Raw genomic sequence first — 20,038 nt, forward strand, 5'->3', positions numbered from 1 at the left:
GCCAGAATTGCGAGCTTGAAGAGTGATTGTTTCGTCTCCCACATGGAGTGTGAGTTCACCTGTGCCAACATCAATAATCGTTTTAGCAGTTGCTAAAAAGGGCCTTCTTAGAATTAAAAGAGTGTTGCTATCCTCCTCTATGTCTAGAACAATGAAGTCAACGGGAAATATAAATTTATCGATTTTAACTAGCACATCTTTAATAATACCCCTAAGAAATCTTATAATTTTATCTGCTAATTGAATGCTCATCTTAGTCTGTTTGGGTTTCCCGAGACCTAATTGTTTGAACATTTTGTAAGGCATGACATTAATACTAGCCCCCAAAACAGCTAATGCATTATTAACATCTAAACTATCAATTAAGTAAGGAATAGTAAAACTCCCTGGATCTTTAAGTTTGTTTGGTAGTTTATTCTGGAGAATAGCTGAGCAAATGCATTATCCACATGTGATGCCTCATCCCTCTTCCGCTTATTTGCTAAAAGCTCTTTTAAAAATTTCTCCGTTTATTTGCTAAAAGCTGCTTTAAAAATTTCATTGCGTTTGGCATCTGTGATAGAGTTTCAATAAACGGTAAGTTAATATGTAAATTTTTTAAGAGTTTAAAGAATTTACCAAATTGTTCATCTGAGCGGTCTCTCCTTGTCGCGTTGGGGTATGGCACACGAGGTTTATATTTGACATTCACAGATTTATTTTTATTGTGATCTACCTCACCTTGACCTTTGCTTACCACAGTTTCTTGCCTCGGTTCTGGCTCAGGCTTAACAAATCCTTCTTCTTCTTGAACATTAATCGCGTTGAGCTGTTCCATTGGGTTAGGTTCAGTATTACTTGACAAGCTCCCTTGTGGTCATTTGGAGATTAGTTTGGAAAGTTGGCCTATCTGAGTTTTGAGCCCTTGGATCGATGCTTGTTGATTTTTAAGTGCTATCTCGGTGTTTTGGAAACGGGTTTCTGACACCGCAATAAACTTTGTGAGCATCTCTTTAAGGCTCGGTTTCTTTTCCTGTTGGTAGGGTGGTTGTTGGTAACTTGGAGGTGGTTGTGGTCTTTGATTTCCTTGACTATCCCATGAGAAATTAGGGTGGTTCGTCCAACCTGTATTGTAAGTGTTACTATATGGATTGTTTTGAGGTCGAGGATTATTACCCATGTAATTTAATTGCTCGTTATCGATGTTGTGGCCATAAGGTTGGTATTTCGAATGGCTTGTTCCACCTCCACTTGCTTCGCACTAATTCTTGGGTGAACCTGTGAAAAACTAAGAAAACCATCAATTTTCTTATTCAAGAGTTCTACCTGATTAGAGAGCATGGTGACCGAATAGACGTTATAAACACCGACTGTTTTCGTTGGCTTTGTCCTCATAACTTGCCACTGGTAGTTATTGAGTGATATATCCTCTATAAACTCATAAGCATCTTTAGGTGTTTTATTATTGATGGTTCCACTAGCAGCTACGTCAACCATTTGCCGAGTCGAAGGATTCAGGCCATTATGGAACGTTTGAACCTGAAGCCAAAGCGGTAACCCATGGTGAGGGCACCTTCTCAGTAAGTCCTTGTATCTCTCCCATGCATCGTAAAGAGTTTCTAAGTCCATCTGTACAAATGAAGAGATATCATTATATAATTTGGCCGTTTTAGCCGGCGGGAAATATTTTAATAAAAATTTTTCGGTCATTTGTTCCCAAGTAGTGATTGACCCTCGTGGTAATGAGTTCAACCACTGTTTAGCTTTGTTCCTTAACGAAAAAGGGAATAACCGAAGATGAATGCCATCATCAGAAACACCATTAATTTTAAATGTATCTCATAGTTCTAAGAAGTTGGCTAAATGAGCGTTGGGATCCTCATCCTGCAAACCATCAAACTGAACAAATTGCTGTATCATTTGAATAGTGTTAGGTTTTAGTTCAAAAGTATTTGCAGCTACAGCAGGTCTAACTATGCTCGAGTCAGTTCCTATTAAAGAAGGTTTAGCATAATCATACATAGTGCGTGGAGCAGGATTTTGATTAACTGAATTGCAGGAGGTAGCTGATTGTCTTGGTTTTCAGCCATCTCTGTAGTTGGGGTTTAAGTATTGTTCTCTTGCTCGTTCTCTGTGTCCTTATTTCTTTTTGGTTTCTGCGAACTGTGTGATCGATTTTTTTGTCAAAAAGTAGTGGTCTTGACGGGTTTCTTCTAGTCATAAACTATAAAAACCTGCCAAGAGAAGGAAAAAATAAGTAATTAAATTAAATTAAATTGCAAGAAAAATAAATGGCTAAAGTAATAAAAATTGAGTGTTCCTAATATCTTAGTTCCCCGGCAACAGCACCAAAAACTTGATCGCGTGATTTCATGATAGGTTTTAAATATTTATAATTTATCGTTCTTGAAACTAACTATTATCACGATGTAGGCAAGTGTACCTATCGAACAGTAGTATAGTTTTAGCAAGACCGGATTTTCGAACCCAAGGGAACTAAAAGTACTAGTAGTGACTGTCTTTTTATTATCTAGCCTAAGAATAAAGAGGTTTTTGTTTTAACTAACTAATTATCTAAACTAAGAATTCACAGATAATGGAATTAGGGAATTACTTTTGGGAAAATCGATTGAATTAAGACAATACCTAAGGAAAAATCCACCTAGACTGTACTTGTTATTCTGGCTCTGAATCGGATGATTTATTCATTTAACTTGTTCCGTAGAGATCCCTAAGTAATGTTATTATCCCTATTCAAGACTAATAACGTCTAATCCCTAGATTGAATAATTGAGACATTTCTCTAATTAACACCCTAGGGTTGTATTAACTCGATCTATGGATCCCCTTATTAAGTTTCACCCAAATCCAGCAAAATCTTGTCAGCCTATGTCTAGGTGTACAATCAACTCCGCTTAATTATGACAAATGTACTCTTAGACAGGGTCTATTCCTCCTCTGAATAAGAGCTTATCTTGAATCAGTGTCCTGGGATATCAAAACAAGAATTAAGAACAAGTTAAATATTTATCATACAATTCAGAAAATAATAACAAGATTCATCTTAGGTTTCATTCCCCTTAGGTATTTAGGGGTTTTAGTTCATAACTAAATAAGAAAACATCTCAGAATAATAAAGAATACAAAACATTAACAAAACCCAAAACTCCTGAAGGGGAAATTGAGGAGAGATCTTCAGTCTTGATGGTGAATACACGGTCTATACCCACACGGGCGGGTGGAGCCTTAAAGGATGAAATTTTTCAAGTTTTCTTAAGTTCTTGGTTCACTCCGAACCGCCTTTAATGCATGTTTTGGGCCTCATGAGCCCGTTTAATTGACAAAATGTATGTGAAATGAAAATTTTTAAATTGATCAAAATTTTACGACCCCGTTTTATATAGTTGGTTAAGTTTAAGTCAGGTAACACCTCGAACCCTGTCCCGACGTTAGATACAGGCGAGGGGTGTTACACACCCAGTAATGCAATACAATGCAAGTGAAGGAGGAACGAGCAATTTAGAATACCCACCTTATGGCCACAAAATGGAAAACGAGCAATTAAATTATATGGGTAATAATCTTCAACCTTAAAATAATTATATGGGTAATAATCTTCAACCTCAAAATAATCCCTATAGCAACACTTATAATGCAGGATGGAGGAACCACCCAAATTTCTCATGGGGAGGCCAAGGGAATCAGAGACCACCACCACCTCCAGGCTTCCAACAACCACCTTACCAACAAAAGAAAAAGCCGAACCTTGAGGAGATGCTAACAAAATTCATCTCGGTGTCAAAAACTAGTTTTTAGAATTCCGAGACAGCACTTGAGAATCAACAGGCTTCGATCAAAGGGCTCGAAACTTAGATAGGCCAACTCGCCAAATTGATTTCTGAACGACTATAAGGTAGCCTACCGAGTAACACTGAATCTAACAAAAGGGAACAAATCAACGCAATTACCATCCAAGAAGAGGAAGGGTTAGTTGAACTTGAACAAGAACCGAGGCAAGGAATTGTGGTAAGTAAAGGTAAAGGCGAGGTAGACCACAGTGAGCAGAAACTGGTAAGTAAAGAGTACAAACCACGAGTGTCATACCCCAATACGACAAGGAAAGACCACACAGATGAACAATTTGGTAAATTCCTTAAACTATTAAAGAAATTACACATTAACTTACCGTTTATTGAAGCTCTTTCGCAGATGCCAAACGCAGTCAAATTCTTAAAGAAGCTTTTAGAAAATAAACGAAAGTTTGATGAGACATCGCATGTAGAGTTAAATGTAGTTTGCTCAGCCATTCTACAGAACAAGCTGGCCAACAAATTGAAAGATCCAGGGAGTTTTACGATTCCTTGTTTAATTGGTAGCTTAAATGTTAAAAATGCTTTGGCTGATTTAGGGGCTAGTATTAATGTCATGCCCTACAAAATGTTTAAACAACTAGGTCTTGGGAAACCCAAACAAACTAGGATGAGTATTCATATTCCCAATTGATTTTGTTGTTCTAGACATAGAAGAGTGTAGTGACGCACCTCTAATTCTAGGATGACCCTTTTTAGCAATTGCTAGAACCGTTGTTGATGTTGGTATAGGTGAACTCACACTTCGTGTGGGTGATGACTCAGTTACGCTTCAAGCTCGTAATCCTATTAATACTGACCATGTGGTGCAACCTTCTTTACAGGAAACACATTCGAAGAGCACACATGAGCATTGTTCAAGTAACAACAAAGAACCCATCTATGAAGAATGAAGGCTGCAAATCAAGGAACTAGATGAATGGCGAACACATAAACCAAGGACATACAATAAACCAAAACCATGCCATGACGAGCTCAATATTTCACCAAATCAACTTAAGGTTGGAGACAAAGTACTATTAGATGCAGCAGACCCTCGTATTACCACTTTTGAACCTAACGGAGCAATCCCTCTTACGGCACTCAGCATTTTTCCATACGGTACAGTCGAGGTAATTCATCCCAAATTTGACACTTTTAAGGTAAATAGTACTCATTTAAAACCTTATTTTGATGAAATTGATAGCAAAAACGAGGAGTGTAAACTCCTCGCACTACCATGACCATGCAAAAGGGAGGTAAGTCGAGCTTAGACTCTAAATAAGCGCTTCTCGGGAGGCAAAACGAGCACTAACAGTATTGATTTCTTTAAAATTTTAGTTTTTAACATCTAATCACTAACTGAGTCCTTGAAACACAGGTTTTCTAATCCACACGGCCAGGCACACAGGCGTGCCTTAGGCCGTGCTCACACCACGGCAGAGACACAGCCGTGTGATACAGCCGTGTGAAAATAGGGCAAAATTTTTACGCAACACAAGATGCGATAAGTTGCCACGACTGTGCGACGTGGCCGTGGGTGAATCTGTCAAAACAACACGGGCGTGCGACACACCCGTGTCTAGAAACCATGGTTGAAACTGAGAATTTAGCACGGGCGTGCGGCACGCCCTTGCCCACTACCTGTGCTCAAGACTAATAAAACAACACGGGCGTGTGCCTATACACACGAGCGTGGGAGAAGCGAATGAAGTAGGACACGACCGTGCGACACGGCAGGGTGCACCAACACGCCCAAAGGACACAAGCGTGGGATAAATTTCAAACGCGCCCAAATTTGAAAATCACGATAAACACGGGCTTAAATAAGGGCACACGGGCGTACCCCACGACCGTGTGCCCCAAAATCTATATAAACCCTTACTATTCATCATTCCTTTCCACAAAATCCATAACCCTAGCTGCCACAACTCTTGTCCACGCCTTCCTGCAACGCCCGTGCGCCGACCACAACACCACCATCGACAACCCAAGCTTTTCTCTCTACCAAGCTCTTGCGTTTGTTCATTCTTTTCTCTCTATTTCGTTTACTAATTTGATTTTTCTTGTTTTATTTTGACTATTAATCTTCATAGTTCTAATAATAGCAATGCTTATACCCCTTATTTCTTGCTAATCTAGTTAATGGATTATGGTACATTCATTCTTGTGTTGCCATGGAATTCAATCTATTTCACATATTATCATTTCCATATGCATCATTCACTAAGCACTATTCTCGTATTCCTATTCGTAGTAATGACTTAAAATATCTGATTGGGTTATCTTTCAGCATAATTTTTTTTAGTACATGACTCCTATGAAGTATCTTCATTTAGTTCTAACATGCATTGCATATTTTTCCATGCTTTCGCCTTGCCATTACAGACATCATGTCAAATCATGGTAAGAAAACTACCGTCCTTGCCTTGAAGAGAAGGAAAGGAGCAGCATCATCGTCGGGTCCTACTGCTAAAATCAGGCACCTATTCCTCCAATTCCCACTGGGACAACAGGAGGAACTTTTTCAAATACTACGGGGCCGACCTCTAGGTGTGGGCCGCTGCATTGACTGGGCCGCACTGGAACAAGTCCAACTGGCTGGCGTGGTCAAAGCCCTTCTATCGACTGATCCATGGGAACTCTTCTTTGGGATCATCAAGCTGACGTACCTCGAGCTCACACTGGAACTCTGTTTGACCTTTCACTTCCAAACCGTTATGATAAAGTTTGATGATCCAGGAACGGTCCAGTTCTGCCTCGGTGGTTTGGTTATCCAGTTGAGCGTACCTAAGTTTGGAATCGCACTGGGACTGTACACGGAGGAGTTTATGGATGACAACGAACTCGACACCCTCCATCGCCATATTCACTATTCTCCTTTGAAGTGCTGGAGTGCTTTAGTCCCTGAATCGACCACCTATGACCCTAGCCGCTCTAAGGCATCAGCCCTCGCCCCATCCCTGCGGTACCTACACGCCATTTTGGCCTACACTCTGAAAGGATGGCGAGAGAGCACTGGCATCGTCAACACTCACGATGCCTATTTCTTGTGGAGCATGGTGAATGGGTAGTCTTCGACCTTGCCTATTTCATTGCTCTCGCCATTCGCCATCAGACGGAGCGGCATAGGAGAGGAGTCATCTCCATTGGCCCCTATGTTACTAGACGGGCACAGTACTTCGGGCTCCTCAACACAGTAGCACAATCATCCTCCCTCACCCTCATTGGCTAGATGTCCCCACAGGGCATCTTGAGTATGCTACATATGAGGATGATCGAGAAACGATGTGGAACCTACCCTCCTTAGTACTGCCTCATCCAGTCCGCCAAGGAGGAGGACCCAGAGGATATTACTGATGATGTCCCTCCACAGCACGAGGACCCACCGTCTTAACCACCACCCATCCATCGTCTAGTTCATTCGGTGGCTTCATACTCTGATGTCTCTGAGTGCCTTACTCTATTTGAGCAGTAGTGTTTTCAGCGCTTTGATCACATTGATGCTACTCTACATCAGATTTGTCAGCACCTTCACATTTCATCACCGCCACCACCTCGGGAACCATCCTGCGATGACGATGTTTAAGAACCTTTTATTTATTATTTTTATTTTCACTTTTACCTTTATTTATCTTCTTAAAGTACTTTTAATTTTATTTTCCTTTAATACTATTTCATTTTTAGGTGTTATAATTTTTATTGAACACTTCATAATTTCGGCTATTTCATTACGAGTAATTATGCTTCCTTATATTTCCTAAAGAGTTATTGATTTTATCACAGTTATAAAGAGCTCCAATGCTCATCATCACTTAGGAACTTAAAACTCCACTGGAAAAGGTTCTCCACGACTGCCATGTCCTACTCGACCACGATCATAGCTACTACCAGATATAATATTCTTTTGGCGCAGGACTTATGAACTAATGAACCTCTACCACCACCGGAGTATCCTCCTCCACTCTCATCATTGCCTTAGCCGATTATTCTTCATAACTCTAATTCAAGGAGTCTATTCATCATTCAGGAAGTTTCACTTCTCTCTGTAACACCCCTAACCCGAGACCGTCGCCGGAGTCGAACACGAGGTGTTAACAAACTTCAAACCACTTATTGATAATTTCCCAGACAAGCTGCCAATCTGTGTACTAGTCGCTTCAAAAATCATAACTTGAGTTCTACAACTCGAAAATCAGTTTCATAATTTTTCCCTGAAACTAGACTCATATGTCCATCTACATATTTTTTTCTAGAATTTTTGGTAAAGCAAATTAGTACAGTTTATTAGTTAAAGTCTCCCATGTTACAGGGGTCGACTACACTGACCTTCGTGCGTTGCAACTCGAATAACTCCCTGTGCAGGGCTTCAATACTGATGCAGTTTGTTTCTATAGAAACTAGACTCAAAAAGGAATCTATACATATATGGCATGATTTCTAAATGTCTCGGTTTAATTTATAATGAATTTTCAAAGTCGGAATAGGGAATCCAGAAACCGTTCTGGCCCTGTTTCACGAAAACCCACATATCTCTTAACATACAACTCATATGACAGTTTCGTTTCTTCCATATGAATATAGATTCATCAAGGTTCATTTAAATAATTTATTCACTATTTAATTCTATTCCTACTATTTTTAGTGATTTTTCACATCCACATCATTGTTGCTGCCAGCATCTATTTCTAGGGTAGACTTTCTCTAACACATAGTTTCTATGATTCAACCACCCCTTTTTCATATATTGTCCAAAATATAATCATGATGACCCATTCTAATGGCTGGTCATTGCCAAACATTTCCGTGCCTCTTAATGAGCATATACATACCAAATGATTATAACATTATGCTCAAAACATTTATAAGCCACTTTCGCATGGCTATTCAAAATTTTACATACCAAGTTCAAACAAAACATAATAGCCTATACATGCCGAAATGTTCTCTTAGACCATCTAAGAAGAAGATACCAAAAAGTCGCTAGTCGGTGTGATGACTTCGATGACGGTCCCGAATACGCAAAAATTCGAGTCCAAGAAACCTAAAATAGGTGACAAGCAAACACCGAATGAGTATATAACTCAGTAAGTCCATTAATAACATTATCGCAAAAGGAAACAAAATGGAACGAGGCTAATTACTCCATTCAAACCGAACTATACCATAGTTCCTTAGACCATTCGATTCAACCACATACCAAGTTACACATTCACATTCCATATACTAATCAATAGGATATTTGAAGCATTTCTATACACCATTTTGTTTTCGTCACAATCATACATCTACATGACCTTTCACTCATTCCACGATAATTCTTATGTACGTGACTTCAATTTACATTGTCACATAGGTTCAAACTTACCAAGCTCAACCCCAAATATAAACATAGCGCCTATTAGCCATGAACTCAAGGTACTTACCCGATCCGCTGTCCGTGATCAACTCAATAGTGTCGCACACTCAGTGTCAATAGTGATTCAAAAGCATATAGTGAGTCCGCACACTTAGTGCTATATAATCAACTCGCACACTTAGTGCTATATGATCAAACTCGCACACTTAGTGCTGTACAAGTTTTAAACCCGCACACTTAGTGCCATTCTCATGATCACAAATGTTTATACCCACACACTTAGTGCCGAAATCAACAACTCAATACATCTCACCTCTTTTCCTTTCATTCAATACTTCCATCACCACATACATACATGTATATAAATTCATCATTCCTTTCGGCATAATTATATAGACATTATGTCTATTCAAATCAATACAAAATATATGCTTAGTGACTTACCTTGTGTTGGGTAAAATAGTCCAAGTCGGCTACTCGATGACCTTCGTCTTTCCCTTGCTTGATTCTCCTTCTTTAACTTCTTGAGCTTAATCAATAAATCAACTAGTTTAACCATCTTGCTAAACATTCATAATTCAATTACACATGCATATGTATGTTTGTATATTCGGCAACCATCCTCACTTATTACCCATTTAGTTAATAATCTAAGCCAAGATAAGGCTTCAATATGGTTGCCTCTAACCGAATACATGCACACCAATCTACTTCATTTGGCGAATATGCATGTCTATGTTGAGGCCAATTTTACACTTAATACTACACAAAAAAACAGCATACATTTTACTAACTAACGCATTACATATTGTAGCTCAATACACATCTCTCGTTTACTTCATAACCAAACAACATCACAAGCAAATATACACCTTAAAATAGTATATATGTCATACCAATACATCATGTGCAAACATATATTCATGTAGGTGCAAGGGCGAATCTCAAGTTGTTTATATCCAAATATAAACACATATCCAAAGCTCAAATCTTACCTACCATGCAACATGCATGAATCATACTTATGGATATACCATGACCGAATACATCACAACACCATAATTTTGGTCATGATTAAGCAAAGAACTTAATGTCTTACTCAAAAATACTAAAAAGAAAGTCCAAGAGCCATCAATCCACCATCACATATACCATTAGCAAGCTTCATATTTAACATGCAATGGCATTAACACAAAATCCACCTTGGCCAAATACCATCCCCATGATATAACAAAGATTTGAACCATGGGCTAATAAGAACATCAAGCTAGCAACTAAAACATGCATGAATCTCATGGCACAACCTCAAACATACCTTAATCTTGATGCAAGTATAGCCAAATCTCTTCCTAATCCCCTTCCAAACCAAACATGAAGCAAAAATTCCTTCCTTCCTCTTTGGTATTTTCGGTCAAGAGAGAATGAAATGGATGAGCAAATTTTTTTTCTTTTCTTTTCTTCAATGCATGGCAATGGGGGGGGTTCACTCACACATTTTTTTTTCTTTCTTTATTACCCATACTTATTTGTTTATTGTTTCTCCCTAATGCACCAACAAAACATGTTTCATGACATGTTTAGCCCATACTCCTTGTCATGGCCGCCACCTCCTATAAAAGAGGGATATTTGACAAGCAAGGCCATTGTTTTGCATGCATGCTTTAATTAGTCATCACACATTTCCCCATCATACTTTCAAAGTTTTCTACTAGGTCCTTTCTAGTGAAATTCACATTTATAACTCTAAATCAAACATCAAAAATGTCACACACGAATTAACACATATCATAAGCATCAAAATGAGCATTAAATTATTTTTATGCCTCGGTTTTGCGGTCTCGAAACCACATTCCGACTAGGGTCAATTTTGGGCTGTAACACTCTCCCTATCTTATGATTATATATCTATACTTTTTAGTATATCTATCATTGTACATTGACGGTAATGTACATCTTAAGTGTGGGGGGTTGTTTATATCTTTATCAGAAAAATCCCTAAATTTTGTCTTATTCTCATGTGATATTCTCATATCAGTATTAGAATGAATTTTGATTAATTTATGATCTTTATTGATATGTCTTGAATTAAAACATAGGTATTCATGTATTGATGGTTTAAACTTTAAGGAATTAGAGAATCAAGCATGATAAGTTGATTTTTGAGTTTTAAAAATTTTTAGGATGTTTCCCTAAGTTTAGGTATTATATTGAGTTGAAATTCACAGGTTTAACATCAAAAAGCCATAATTTTTGTGAGATTTTGAACCTTTAAAGAGCATCTATTATTCCTTTCATGCTCACTTTTATTGTTGCTTTGAGTGCATCAATCTTGATATGTTATTCTAGAACTTGCTTGATTATGCATGTCAAGACCACACCATTTGATTTGATATACCGAGATGATAAAGGCACTTAGGTTTAATCCACTCACTCCATAAAAGCCTACCTTTACAATTAACCCTTAGTGAACCCCCTTGAGCCTAACAACCCATTCACTGATTTACCCTCAACATTAACCCTTAACCCATTATTGTTGAAATCCCCTAAATTAATTTGATTCCTATTTTTGTCGAGATTTGATTTGAATAAATTGCTTAGCTATGTCTTATTTTTTGATAGATAACCTATGTTATTTGACTTGTTCTTAAAAAAAATTACAATACATACATATATATTAGTAGTAATTCTTTGTTTTTGAGCTTAAGTGTTTAATTCCATATTCTGAGAAGAAGCTTACTTGTATTCAATTGATGATTAGTTATTTTTCTAGTTAGGTAATTTTTCAATTCAATCTCGATTCTAACCTTTTCTTTTAGCTTGTGAACACACCCCCTAACCAAAGCCATGTTACAACCCTCTAAAGACCTTTTGATTGATGTATCATCTCAATATAAAGTGGTGGAGATTTGATTTTCATACAAGCCTATGGTAATAACTTTTCATATTGACTAATGAGTGCTTCATTTACTGTCCTTAAACACCTCGAGTAATTTGAGTGAATCTTTAGTGAGGATGTTAAACTTTGTAATATTTTAAATCAAAGGTAATCACTTAGATGAGGGGAGACACCTATGTTTTCGTGAGAAAATGCTCAACTTGGAATGTTTGAAACTTTGATGTTCTTCTAGTTGAATTCTCAATGTGTGATCACTTATGGATTAGCTTGAGATATTATTGATAGGGATTATAAGTTGAGAAGAATTTATTTTGATTGTGAGTTGAGGATTTTGCTTAAGGACAAGCAAATGCTTAAGTGTGGGGGTATTTGATAAACCGTAATTTATACATATTTTTATCCCATGATTAGCACATTTATGGATGATTTCTCCTAAGATTTGGTGAATTCGATGCTCCTAATCCTTTAATTTCATGTTTTATACTTAGGTGAGCATAGGAGACTAAAAGAACGAGAAACAGGCTAAAAACAGAGAAAATGGACCAACATGGGAAATCAACACGGCCTGGACTTCTTCACAAGGGTAGACCACATGCTCGTGCCTATTTAACTGCCTTGACCACGGTCTGAAGCAATCGCACACAGGCGTGTCACGCGGGCGTGTCCCTGTCGAGCCCAAGTATAGTTCTATTTGGAAAAAGGCCACTTTTGAGGGCTCTTAGGCATTTTAAAGCCTATTTAAACACCTGAGGAGGCACTTAGAAAGGAGACACGGAGTAGGAGGCAATGAATTACTCAAGGAAAGCCTATTGATCCATCTCAGAAGCCAGATTCATCGTAAAGACTGAAGATCTCCTTACAATTTCCTTCAGGAGTTTTGGGTTTTCTTTATGTTTTGTTATCTTTATTCTTTTGAGATGTTTTCTTTCATAATTATAAACTAATCCCCCAAATACCTAAGGGGAATGAAACCTAAGACGGATCTTGTTATTATTATCTGAATTGTATGATAAATATTTGACTTGTTCTTAATTATGTGTTCTTAATTCTTGTTTTAATATTCCAAGATATTGATTCAAGTTAATGCGCTTATTCAGAGGAGAAAAAGTCCCTGTCTAAGAGTAAATTTTTCGTAATTAAGTGGAGTTGATTGCACGCCTAGAGATAGGGTGACAAGTTTTTGCCAGATTAGGGTGAAACCTAATAAGGGAGTCTATAGATTGAGTTAATGCAACACTAGGGTGTTAATTAGAAAGAGATTTCAATTAATCAACCTAGGGTTAGACGTTATTAGTCTTGAGAGAGATAATAATATAACTTAGGGATTTCTACAGATCAAGTCAAATGAAGAAATCGTCTGATTCAGAGTTAAATAACAAGTCAAGTCTAGGTGGATTTCTCTTTGGGTATTGTCTTAATCAATCAAGTTTTCCCAAAAGCTTTTCCCCAATTTTCTCTCTGTGCACTCTTAATTTAGTTAATTAGTTTAGATAAACAAATCCCTTAATTTTTAGGCTAGATAATAAAAAGAAAGCAATTACTAGTACTCTTGGTTCCTTTGGGTTCGACAATCTGGTCTTGCTAAAGCTATACTACTGTGTGATAGGTACACTTGCCTTCATCGTGATAATAGTTAGTTTCAAGAACGATTAATTTTTAAAACCTATCACGAATATTACGTATCAGTAGGCCTCAATTGAATATTGAAATAATAGTATCTCTAAAAGGCAATTGACAACAACTTGAGTAGAAAATTTGAGTGACCGACTATTGTATTGGTTGTTGCTTGAAAGGGGTAAGGCTTGGTGAAAGGGAAAATTTTTTGTGGCTTATAGAGAAAAACAATTAAAAGAGAATAGTGTTGATAACGTATTATAAAATAAAAGGACAGAAAGAAAAGAACGAAGAGCATGAGAAAGCAAAGAGAAACCGTATTTTATTGATCAATCGGAATATTTACAAAGCTTCTTTAAAATCTCTATTTGTAGGCATAAGAAGTATAAATGAAGTAGAAATCTACTTCTAATGACTATATGAATTTAAAGTATATCAAAACTTATCTTAATATTTATAGACACCCACTTAATAAGATATTCAAAATATATAATTTTGTAATCATTATAGCCTTAATTGTTATCTCAGTCAACCAATTGCACGTGATGAAAAATTGAAAAAAATTTAAATTATAAAAAAATAAGAAAACGAAACCTTAGCCTTTCCCTCTCTCAAACAGAACCAAACCCCTCTCTCCCTCTCCTTTTCGGCCTCTCTATCTCTCTCCTGGCCAATGAATTGCTTAGAGTGGAAGCATTAGAGGGAAGTGCTAGACTTGACTTTATCAATGACAGTGAGCTCAAGCTCAACAAACATAACACGAGGGATGTGCTTTCCAACACTAGTTTCACTGAAAATGTTGTTAAAAGTATCATCACCTCCTTCAATAGCCTTGTCAAGTTGTTAACACGAACACAACTGCTTGTTATTTATTGACCAAACATTAAACTCCAAAGATAAATGGCAATAATCTCCTAAAGCATTCAAAATGACTTAAATGTTTAACACTGTTCAGATTTGAATAAAAAAACCAAAAAAAACTTTGGCATTATCAGTTCCAATTAAAAAAAACAAAGCCAAACATGAAAAATAAAGACCTAAAATTATCAGATCTAATAGAAAATCAAGCAAATAACTAACATATACTAAAAAAAATTAGATTTTTATTTTTAGTTTATCTTGAATTCAGTTTCTTCAAAGAGAGGGGGGGAAGGGAGATTTTTTCAATTTATGTGTTGTTTAGGGTAAACTAAAAACTATGGTTCTTTTCCTTTTTAATTATTCAACAATAAAATGTTACAAAATAGACACCTAATCATTATTTTTATTTTTGGTCACTCAACTATTCAATTTATTTTTTGTCACCCAATTGTCTTGGATTTTTTCGTGTTTTGTACTTTTACAATATTTTTTTTAAACTAATAATCAAATTGGGCTTTATTGTAATAAATCAATAATACAAAACATAAACCTAATGGAGAAACAAATAGAAAAGAGGCTCAGAAATAGATCTTGGCCCGAACAAATCAACCATGAAATTTAAAACAATAGCTGAAACCAACCCTAATATCAAATTAACAGAAAAAGAACGCCCAAATTAATGTTTGGCCAGGAAAATTCAAGCAAAGAAAAATCAAAAGACTTTAGAACCGCATTAAAACTGCCATTACTCTGTCCAATCAGAAACCAATCTGCTGCATGTCTTGTCTTATCATCTGCCATTTCTTCTTTAGAACGCTTTCAGACTTCCAAGGAGAGCTTTTTCCACCAAATCCATTGGTTTTCTATTTCAAACTCTCTATATTTCATCTTTTTCCTTCATTTTCAGTCATGTTCTCTCACCCTATCCCTAAAAAGCTTTCAGATTACCAAGGAGAGCTTTTTTCCACTAAATCCGTTGATTTCCATTTTCAAACTCTCTATATTTCATCTTTTCCCCTTCATTTTTAGTCTGGTTCTCTCATCCTATCTCTTTCTGTTTGCTTTTCTACATATTCAGGGACGTTTCCTACCAGGTAAAACTCCTTCTTCAACGTTTCAATAGCTAAAATATGTGCTAGACTATTTGCTATTCGTGGGATATATTCAAATCTACAGTTTCTAGATTTTAACAGTAGCTGTTGAATATCATGTATATAAGCACCTACCAGTGACTTATCTGGACTTTTCACCTTGCACTTTTTTATTATTGATAATGAATCGCCTTCAATGATAATCTTTGGCCATTGCATGTCGGTGCCGATTTGGGTTGCTTTGTAGCACACAAGAGCCTCAGCAGCAAAGGCTGATGCTACTTGTTGATGGATCTCTGCACATGATAACAGAACATTGCCTTTACTATTTCTAGCCATAATCCCCACTGTCGATTGACAAAGTCTCCCATCATATGCTACATCAAAATTTATCTTCACGAACTGGTCAAGTGGGTTGTTCCACTTACTAACTGTTGGAGAAATTTTGGGGCTTCTTTTTTCAATCTCGTTTAACCCTGAAATGTAGCTACTAACGAAACTCACTATTTCTTTTCCAGATTTGCTTACCTTCTTATGCATTCTAGCATTCCTGTCTCCCAAATTACCCATAAGACACATAAAAAAATCCTATAACGGGATGGAGTACTCTGCGCAAACACCTAGGTTAGCCATTGTAAAAACTCCAAATGAGGTTCTTATAGAAAATTCTGGCATGATAACTCTCTCCATACTGATACTGAAATAGGACATTCATAGAGGAGGTGGTTCATATTCTCTGTTCCTTTTTCACACCGGGGGCAGGTTGTAGTGTTTGATAACTTCCTATGTTTCATGTTGACTTATACAGGTAGATAGTTCCATGATATTTTCCAGACTGTAATTTTTATTTTTAAGGGTAGATTGAGTAGCCATAATTTTTTATAAAATTCCCTATAGTTAGTTTTAAAGCATAAGCTCTAAGATCTTCTTCCATGCTTTGTAATAGTTTATAGGCACTACGTATTGTGTATTTTCCTGAAGGCTCACCACTCCAGGTCCGAAAATCATCATGGGGTTCCTCTACCAACGGGATGCGGAGAATCTTTTCATCTACTTCCTCTGGAAAAGTAGAGACTATCAACTCATTTTTCCATGTTCTTCTATTAGTATCAATTAACTAGCAAACTTTAAAATCGCTCAAATTATTAACTAAAGACGATAATCTGATATTTCTTGTATCTGAAATCCAAACGTCATTAATAACTGAAATATCCGCACCCCTGCCCACCTTCCAGCATAGTCCCTCCTCTAAAATTCCCTTTGTTGCCCATATGCTCTTTCATGTGTACGAACTATTACAAAAATTCCCCAAACACGAATTTAAAAAATTCACACTTAGAAAGTATTTCACTTTTAAAACTTGTGCAACTAAAGAGTTTGGATTGTTTAGAATTCTCCAACCTTGATTAGCTAGCAGTGAGACATTAAATTGAGCCATACTCCTAAAGCCCATTCCACCCTCTTCTTTAGGTCGACACATATACTTCCATTGACAGCAATGGATTCCCTTTTTCTTGTGTGCTTTTTGCCACCAGAATTTAGCAAAAATACTTTCTAATTCTCTACAAAGAGAATTTGGAAGAAGAAAACAATATATAGTATAGGTTGGAATAGCCTGAAGCACTGATTTTATGAAGACTTCCTTACCTCTTTGTGATAATAATCTTATGCTCCACCTTTCAATTTTGGAGTAAACCTTCTCTTTAAGGTTCTGAAAAAGCTCTTTCTTTCATCTATCAACCACATCAGGAATGCCTAAATACTTTTCCAAATTTGTTGAACTTCTTACCCCTAAGATTACCGAGACTTCATCTTTCTTTTCTTCTAAAGTGTTCGAACTATAGAAGGTCATGGATTTATTGAAATTTACACATTGGCCTGAGCATTTTTCGTACTCCTTCAGGATTCCTTTTATTAGCATCACTTTCCTGTCAAATGCTTTACTGAACAGTATACAATCATCTGTAAAAAGTAAATGTGATATTTCTAGACCTCTCCTACTAGCCTTTGTACCTTTTAGCAAACCCTCCTTCATTTCCAATCTCATCAATGATGAAAGTCCCTTATTGTACAATAGAAAAATGAAGGGACTTAGAGGATCTCCCTAATGCAAGCCTCTAATTGATTGAGAGATTCTTCCATTTATATTAACTGTATAAAACGTTGTGGTAATGCATTTCATAATCAGTTCCACCCATTCCTTTGCAAAACCCATCCGTAACATAACTTCCTTAAGAAAATCCCATTCAACTCTATCATAGGCTTTGCTCATATCAAGCTTTACTTCCATATATCCTTTTTTCCCTATGCGCTTCTGTTGAAAAGTATGCAAAATCTCATAAGCTAAGAGCACATTATTAGAAATTAACCTTCCCGGGACAAAAGCACTTTGGGCCTTATCAATACATTTCCCAATTACTGCTTGAAGTCGATTAGTAATTATCTTTGCCACAATTTTATATAGGACCAAACACAAACTAATAGGTCTATAGTTGACAAGACTTATGGAATTTGGAATTTTTGGGATCAACACGATATCCGTTAGGTTAAGAGAGCCAAAACTCTGATCATTATTTAAAATTTCCAAATAGAAAGTAGTGACTTCCTCACCTACGATGTGCCAATATCTCTGAAAAATAGTGCTGGGAAACCATCAGGTCCTGGTGCTTTAGTAAGCCCCATTCCTTTAAAGCCTGAATGTACTTCTTCTTCTGTATAAGTTGACAATAGAGCAATATTAATATCTTGCGAAATATTATTTTCTATGCCCGTTAAGAGATGAGATAGATCCCTAACTCCATTTGATGTAAATAGCTTCTGAAAAAATAAAGTAACAGCTTCATTGATCTCACTTGCTTCAGTAGCCTCTCCTCCTCTATCTAGCTCTAGCCTAGATATTGTGTTTATTTGTCTACAAAATGAGGCGTACTTGTGAAAAAAGGCTGAATTCTTGTCCCCTACTTTAAGCTAATTTGCCCTTGCCCTTTGTTCCCAGTATGGTTCATCTTTATCAATTTCTATATTGAACAAAATCTTAGTATCAATAATTTTCGCCATTGTTTCATTATTTCTTTCTTCCGCCATAAGCGTCTCAAGATTCTCAGTGAGCTTTTTCTTTAGTCCCTCCCCCCCTTTTTTAATTGATCTCTCCCATACCTTTAGATCTGATTGTAATCGTTCAAGTTTCTCCACTATTGTGCCTGTTATTGATTCCCATGATGCTTTAATTTCTTTCTCAAGCGTCTCATCCATGATCCACCACGCCTCAAATTTAAATATTGGGTTTCCTACATAATTGTTTCCACTTTTTGTATTTAGAAGAAGTGGATAGTGATCAAACATCGAATGGGATAAATGTTGAATATTACTTGTTGGAAATAGATGCCTCCATTTATCATTTACAACTCCCCTATTCAGTCTTTCCTTTATATTTTTTCTCGTAAATTCCCCCTTTTCCATGTAAACCAAACCCCCGAGTATCATAAATCTTCTAACTAGCATTCTTCTAAAGTCTCCCCGAAGGCCTCCATTCTTCTCTCCTCCCTTAGTATCCCTTCACTTTTTTCAAAAGAATACATGATTTCATTAAAATCACCACTCACTAACCATGAGTGATTTTGATAATTTTCTTAACAGATTCCAAGAAGCATTCTTATTATTAACATAGGGTGAACCATAGAAACTCGTGAATCTCCATTCTTTTTTGTCATTTTCCTCTTTAACCAAGACATCAATGTGGTTCTTAGAGAAACTTTTTAAATTAACTACAATATCGCCTTTTTATGCTAAACATAATCTACCTCGTGAACCCTCAGCTTCGACATCAATCCCATTTAGAAAACACAGCTCCTTTTGACCTATTCCATGCGTTGCTTGTCAAGTTTGGTCTCCATTAAGAAGACCATATGGGGATTGTGTTGCTTTAAAAAATACCGTAGACTTCTTACCGCCCATAGACTCCCCAATCTACGGACATTCCAACTTATGTTTTTTATTGCGTCCGGTCGGCTTGCCTTTTGGCAACCGCCAATCCCATAAATTTTGAAGCATCAATTTTCTCTGAGTTTTTAGTCATCGCTTCTGCTAAGACTTTACTAAGGTCCTCTTTTCCTTCCTTTTTTAATCTTTTTGTTCCATCTTCATATGCAACTTCCATCCCACAAATGTCGATTCGTTCTTCTGGGTATTTCCTTTTCCTCGTGTTGCTTTCATCCTTTCTTTGATTTATTGTGACCACTAGAGCAATTCTTTTCCAGCTTGTCTTCTTAGCTAGATTTAAATTAATAACCTGCTTTTTCTTGCTGTCATTCAGTTGTTCATCTTCCTTTATCATAGATACTGTAACACTTTGATTTTGGGCCTAGTCGGAACAGTGGTTTCAGAACCACTA

At 36.8% G+C, this 20,038-nt stretch overlaps 1 protein-coding gene and 1 non-coding gene across 2 annotated transcripts; one reads left to right on the forward strand and one right to left on the reverse strand.

Annotated features, from left to right (window-relative positions):
- Positions 1 to 1,534: 1,534 nt before the first annotated feature.
- Positions 1,535 to 1,640, forward strand: LOC128294982 (small nucleolar RNA R71). The gene has a single exon (XR_008285289.1). It is a non-coding gene; the product is annotated as a small nucleolar RNA R71 (small nucleolar RNA).
- Positions 1,641 to 15,582: 13,942 nt separating this feature from the next.
- On the reverse strand, positions 15,583 to 16,218 carry LOC108465011 (uncharacterized). The gene has a single exon (XM_017765311.1). The coding sequence runs from the start codon at positions 16,216 to 16,218 to the stop codon at positions 15,583 to 15,585; it is 636 nt and encodes a 211-aa protein (XP_017620800.1).
- Between the last annotated feature and the right edge of the window lie 3,820 nt (positions 16,219 to 20,038).

Source organism: Gossypium arboreum, chromosome 6 (assembly GCF_025698485.1).
Source record: "Gossypium arboreum isolate Shixiya-1 chromosome 6, ASM2569848v2, whole genome shotgun sequence".
In the NCBI taxonomy this organism is placed as follows: domain Eukaryota; kingdom Viridiplantae; phylum Streptophyta; class Magnoliopsida; order Malvales; family Malvaceae; genus Gossypium; species Gossypium arboreum.

What these genes read in the sequence shown, in the direction of transcription:
- LOC108465011 (XM_017765311.1), bottom strand. Translation starts at nt 16,218, where the DNA reads ATGGGTAATTTGGGAGACAGGAATGCTAGAATGCATAAGAAGGTAAGC.